The sequence below is a fragment of the Electrophorus electricus genome, chromosome 17 (genome assembly GCF_013358815.1).
Source record: "Electrophorus electricus isolate fEleEle1 chromosome 17, fEleEle1.pri, whole genome shotgun sequence".
In the NCBI taxonomy this organism is placed as follows: Eukaryota; Metazoa; Chordata; class Actinopteri; order Gymnotiformes; family Gymnotidae; genus Electrophorus; species Electrophorus electricus.
This window is the reverse complement of record NC_049551.1, coordinates 7,980,326-7,985,945: the sequence shown is the minus strand read 5'-3', so window position 1 is coordinate 7,985,945 and position 5,620 is coordinate 7,980,326. Positions and strand designations below refer to the sequence as shown.

General features: G+C 51.1%; 1 protein-coding gene across 1 annotated transcript in view; it reads right to left on the bottom strand.

Moving 5' to 3' along the window:
* Positions 1-741: 741 nt before the first annotated feature.
* Positions 742-5,620, bottom strand: part of LOC113570017 (roundabout homolog 1-like) — a 128,294-nt gene continuing 123,415 nt past the window's right edge. The window contains exons 25-32 of the mRNA XM_035535463.1: positions 5,555-5,620; positions 4,799-4,943; positions 4,394-4,627; positions 3,793-4,265; positions 3,558-3,716; positions 3,086-3,322; positions 2,773-2,978; positions 742-2,269 (exon numbers count right to left, since the gene is read on the bottom strand). The exon at positions 5,555-5,620 is cut by the window's right edge and continues 33 nt beyond it. Of these exons, the coding sequence (XP_035391356.1) occupies positions 2,255-2,269; positions 2,773-2,978; positions 3,086-3,322; positions 3,558-3,716; positions 3,793-4,265; positions 4,394-4,627; positions 4,799-4,943; positions 5,555-5,620 (1,535 nt within the window). The 3' untranslated portion in view covers positions 742-2,254. The remainder of the gene's footprint in view (positions 2,270-2,772; positions 2,979-3,085; positions 3,323-3,557; positions 3,717-3,792; positions 4,266-4,393; positions 4,628-4,798; positions 4,944-5,554) is intronic.

The window sequence follows — 5,620 nt, the reverse complement described above, 5'->3', positions numbered from 1 at the left end:
ATTAGTTTTAGTGGAGGACGTTACGTGTGGCCACTGTGGGTCTGGTCAGAGCCGAGCTTTTGGATATCTGGAGGGCAGCGGGGATTTTTGAGTAGGATCCTGCTCTTTGGAAAGTAAAAAAAACAAAACAACCAAAGACATTTGTCAGCTGAGGAAAATTGGCCGGTCTTTCACAAACCCTAAAGGCCATATCCTTGAAATAGAAAAAACAATTTCCAGATGGTTTGACTTTGCTTGGAAGATGGTCAGAAATCATACGTTAAGACATTTGGACATAATAAACAATACACATTGTTTTTGTTGTTTTAAATAATAGAAAGAAACACTAGTTGATACTTTTTTCCCCACATGGTACAACCAGGCAATTATTTGTAGTAAGGAAGTAAGCAGGTGTTGACCGAGGCCTGATCGAGCCTTTTGCATTCAGTTCCAGTGCGAGATGTGCTGCACTCCTAGAGCTAGCATCAAATTTTATTAGCCTTCATTTCCTGAAGCTGTGAAAACGTCAGCGTAAATAAATGCCGAGGCGACTGGTGATACCGCGTTCTAATTACAGTGCGTAAAGGTCCTTTCTGTAACGTCTTCATCTTAGAACACGGAGTGATATTCTGGCTGTCCTGTGCTCTCTCCAGGGAGTAAGGGCACCTTTTCAGCAGAGAAATCACACACAGCATTGATTAGTTGGTATTTTTTGGAATTTCTAACACTGTTGAATTCCCATAAAAACAACACACACAAAAATGCATTTGAAAAATGTTTTAATAATAAATAAGGTGGGAAATGACAATGTTTATTTTACTCTAAATATGAGATCATCAGTCATGAAAAGTTATGGCTGACAATTTAAAGCAGTTGGTAGTTTTTTTTCCTTAACATAGTAAACACCAAACAATGATGGACAGCACAGGGTATTTTTCAGAGAACATATTCTCACAGACATTGTTCATCAATCCAAACAAACAATACAACCCCCCCCCCCCAAAAAACCCCCAAAACAAACAAAAACAAAACAAAACAGACTGCAATACGGTGGATGGGGACCGTGGAAGCAGCTCTGGGTGCTCGCAGGAATCAATCCCTCATTTCACATTTCAGCCCCCATGATGGAGTCCTCTGTTCCTCTTGTACATCCCAGGCACTCGCTCGGCGGGATGGCTTTCGCCGCGTGCTTGTGGAGGGATTACTCGTCGGAACCTCTTTTGGGGTTGTCGCTCCTCCCCGCGATCCAACACGGAAAGGACGCTCCTGACCCGAGCATTCCAGGGCCTGAAGGTGCTGCCCATGGCAGATGGCCTTATTTCGCGGACGCTTGTCTCATCGCGTGTGACGTCACCGTCGATGAGGTGACGGGTTGCTCGCTTCCCGGTCTACACCCTTTCGGGTCACGTGATGACACGGCTTTCATTTCCATCTCGTTTGTTTGCAGAAATAAAACAAACCCCAAAAAAAGCCTATTCTCTTATCCCATCTTAAACACCATGCTTAGCAAGACTCCGTTTTTCACTGCCCCTCATATAATGCGGAGCGCTTCATATATAAGGATGGTTTAAAACAAAACGTTTAGTGATTGTGCTTTTGAAACCAATATTTTTTTTTTAAGAAAAGACAAAGCAAACAAAAGAAAAAGAAAAAACACTAACGATAACGACATCGATAACAAAATGACAACAGTGCATTAGAAAAAAGATCCCATGGCATCACTTCTTTCAATGACCCAGTGATTTGGCAAATTTACAATAGCCAGCCTTGTGCCCAACTTCAGCATTAGCAGAGCACGCGTTTGGCGAGCAGGGAGAGGATGGACCACACTGTAGTACTGGATCACAGTTTAAGGGTAAAAGGAACTTGTTTGTACTAGTAATGGCCCACTGTTCTCTCATGCAGTTTCCAGAACACTTGCACCAGAGGATTACAAGGCTGTGGGCAGCAGGGTGTCGAGCACACCTGCTCGCCGCTAACTCCCACAATGCACTGGGGCTTCAGAACAGAATCACCTACTCAAAGCAAGAGAAACGTTTGATTGTTTCTTATTTGCTCTCTGTGGGAAGATTAAATATTGAAAATAGATACTAAAAAAAAATTAAAACAGTACACATTGGTCAGTTTTTTTTTTCCTGTTAAGACAAATCAGATCATTTACATAATTGTGAATAACTGCAGATGGTCTGAGTCGTACATGGTCCACAGTTGGAAGATGGATTTCCACTTGGGGTTGTGGAACATCAGTATGCTTTCTCTCATCCTGGTTGAACCCTCAGCTCTCGAGAAGCTGTGGGCAAAAGAGTTGGAGGACGCGTGATTCGGGGAGCTCGACAGAAAATATCCGTCTTATTTTTAGGATCTAGTTTTAATGGTTTGGAGACACATCACGTAAAGCCGCCACTTTAATGTTGTTGTGGTAACGGAAAACAGTCTATTTCTGTTTCTGAATTTACAGCCGAGTTCATGTTGAGTTGAGTTTCAACGAAATCTTGTTTATTACCCTTTTGGAACCATTCCAGATACAAGTCCAGAAAACTTTTGAATTGCAGGATGTTAAGTGCAGAGGGGAATTAAAGGGTGCTAAGTGAATTGCACATTGTTCAGTGTAACTTTTGAGAAACTGCGCTTTGTTAAACCCATCAGAGTATGATGGGTTTATTAAATGGAGCCTGAGATGTTGCAGTTGCATGGCGCCGATGAGCTTTTTGGAAATCGATACGAACTATTATGCATTTCCAGTTCCTAGCACTGAGCCGATGGAAAGTTTGAGGTGATGTGCAGAAGGCCTACCTCTAGCTCTTCCTCCTGGTGTGAAAAGGTGCCCATGCAGTGGAGTCCCGGGTCGTTGGGGTTCCTGCGTCCCCCAGGATCCGCGTCCCCCCGCCGGCGACCCCCGGACCCCCGGGAGGAGGCGGAGCCGGAGGAGCCGGCCGCCTCCTTCTGGCTCTGTGCTGTGGGGAAGTAGGGCTGGCTGTATGGGGGTACATCTTCCGCCGCTGTTGGAGCAGAGAGGCCCGAGTTAGAGACATGCGCGGGGTGGGGGGTGGTGTGGGGTCGGGGTCGGGGTCGGGGTCTCGGCCGCGCGCTTCCGCGCTGTGCTTACCTGCGTGTGGGCGGGCTTTGCCCTTGCCCCCGTGTGGCACGCGGTGTCTGTCGTGGTCCCCTCGCCGCTCGGCGGAGCCCTCTCGTGTGCGGTAGCCCCCCGCGCTCCCCCTCCTGCCTCTGGCCTCACCGCAGCCCATCCTGGGCAGCGTGGCGCCCTTCTCCTCGTAGCCACACCTGGAGCCGTGGCTGGGAGACTTCGGGCCTGCCGACGAGGGGCTCAGGGGCAGGCACGGATCTGGAGGAGGAACCGGGGAAACCGCCATTAGCACTCTCCAATCAAATGATTCTTTTTTTCCAAACAGTTCACTCTAGATAAACAAATAACTGGAAAAGCTGCCTTGCCTATGTAGATCCTCCGCTGAAGATCTACATAGTTTAAGTCTGGGCCTTATTGGTTGAGATCTAAGATCAGTCGCCAGGCTCTGACCAGGACGCTCTGGTCAGGCTCTTGGTGGTCTCTAGCTCTTTACCGTCTGCGCCTTCCTGTGGGGGCTGCCGCTGCTGGCCCTGGGGCGCAGTCGAGTGCTGCTTGTGCCTTTTGTGTGGTTTCCTCTGCTTCACCACTGCACTCATGTTGCTGTCCGTGGACACTGGGCTACTCGGCCGGGGGCCGATGTGGTATTTCGGACCTTAAAGAAGGACAAAGGACAGCACCGTCAGCATCCGAAAGAGTCCCCCAACGAGACCGCGGTCTCCGCCACTCACCCCCGCCTCCGACATCATCAGGCCCCGCCCCCGGGCCGCGGGCCACCCGCAGGCCGGCGTACTCGGCCGCCGTAGCGACGGCCTGGGCGAAGTCGGCGTCGGTGAAGAAGGAGCCGTCGGAGGAGCTGACGGCGCTGGAGCGGCCCGACGAGACGTTGTCCTCCTCGGAGGCCGAGCCCCAGCCGTTGATCATGGAGCCCGTGACGGAGCTCTCCAGGTCGCCCGTGCTGGAGGCCGGCGTCTGCTCCAGGCCCCTGTGCAGCTGCAGACGGCGGGGGAACTGCTCCCGCTGGCCCCCTTGGCTCGCCGCCGCCTGGTGCTGCTGCGTCCGGCGCCGGCGCCGCCCGGCCTCGCCCTCGGCCCCCTCGGCCTCGTCCTCGTCTGCCTCCTCGTCCGGCGGGCCCGAGATGTAGCCGTAGTTGTGCGAGGGGGACGGAGGCCTGGGGTGCAGAGGTGGGCTGGCCGCGTGCCGTCTAAGAGGGAGAAACAGCCTTAGCCCAGCTACGGCCAATCGCGCACACGATACAGCTTCACATTTCCAGTATCCGTGCACCGCGTTCCTGGAGCTGGTTGCTCGGGTTTCTGGGTAACAGAGCAGCACCTGAGTTCCCCGTGGTTGCCGTGCAGGCCTGGGTGGAGGTCTCCCTGGGGGGATGGGGTGAGTGTGGCTGTGGATTGGTGACCGTAGGACATTGCGGCAGGAGAGGATGCCGCCCCTCTGACGGGTGGGGTGGGGCACCTGTCCAGGCCCTCCTGCTCTTCCTCCTCCTCCATCTCGCCTTGGTGTAGGTACATGCGACCCTGAAGCATCGGGCACTGTGGGTCTGGTTCAAAACTGACAACAGAAGTGGTTTCGGTTCGGACCTTGGCCTCGGCCCACAGGAATAAGCAAAACAATGTCTTTCACTTGTAGTTTTCAGGGACTGTCTGTATATTTAATGTGCGAGAGTGTGTGTGTGTGTGTGTGCGGATAAGTGTGTGTGTGTTTGCATGTGTGCGCCCCCACCTCTTGTCCATGGGCTGTAGGTAGTCCTCACAGCTGCGGCTAGCCGGGGGGTTCAAGCCGGGAGGTGGTAGTGGTTCAGCCCAGTTCACTGCACTTTGTTTGGACATTTTGGGGGTTCGAGTACCTTTTTTATGATTTTGACTCCCTGAGGGAAAAGATGTTTAAAAAAACCCCACAAGATTGTAAACACGAGAGTGATCTAGTTTAAGTGTACACTCACTTCAAAACATTTATCCCTTTTGTTAGGTGCACCCTGAAGATACTGTCATTTTTTTTAACTTGTTAACTGGCAGTAATGCCAGTAATGCCAGTAATGCCAGTAATGCCAGTAATGTCAGTAATGCCAGTAATGTCAGTAATGCCAGTAATGTCAGTAATGTCAGTAATGCCAGTAATGTCAGTAATGTCAGTAATGTCAGTAATGTCAGTAATGCCAGTAATGTCAGTAATGCCAGTAATGTCAGTAATGTCAGTAATGTCAGTAATGGCTTAGTTCATTGAAGGTGCAGTAAGGTGTATGACTGTTCTCTGACAACAAAGGACAGGTAAGACCATGTCCCGCAGCCTGGCATGAAGCCGTGAGCTGAGGCCAGAGCAGTGATCACAGCGCCAAGTTAGCCCTCTAAGTGCTAAGCCAACATCCTGCAATGTCCCACCCAACCTTTGGACCGAGTTCTCCAGGAGTGTGGAGCTCTTAACAACGGGGGCGACCTCCAGCGGCGTGAAAAAGGCCGACGTGTGTGTACAAGCGTATACCCGACGTGCTATTGCTGGCTCTGTCTGAGCTGTGGTAGGACCCCGCGGAGCCGTGCTCATTAGCCT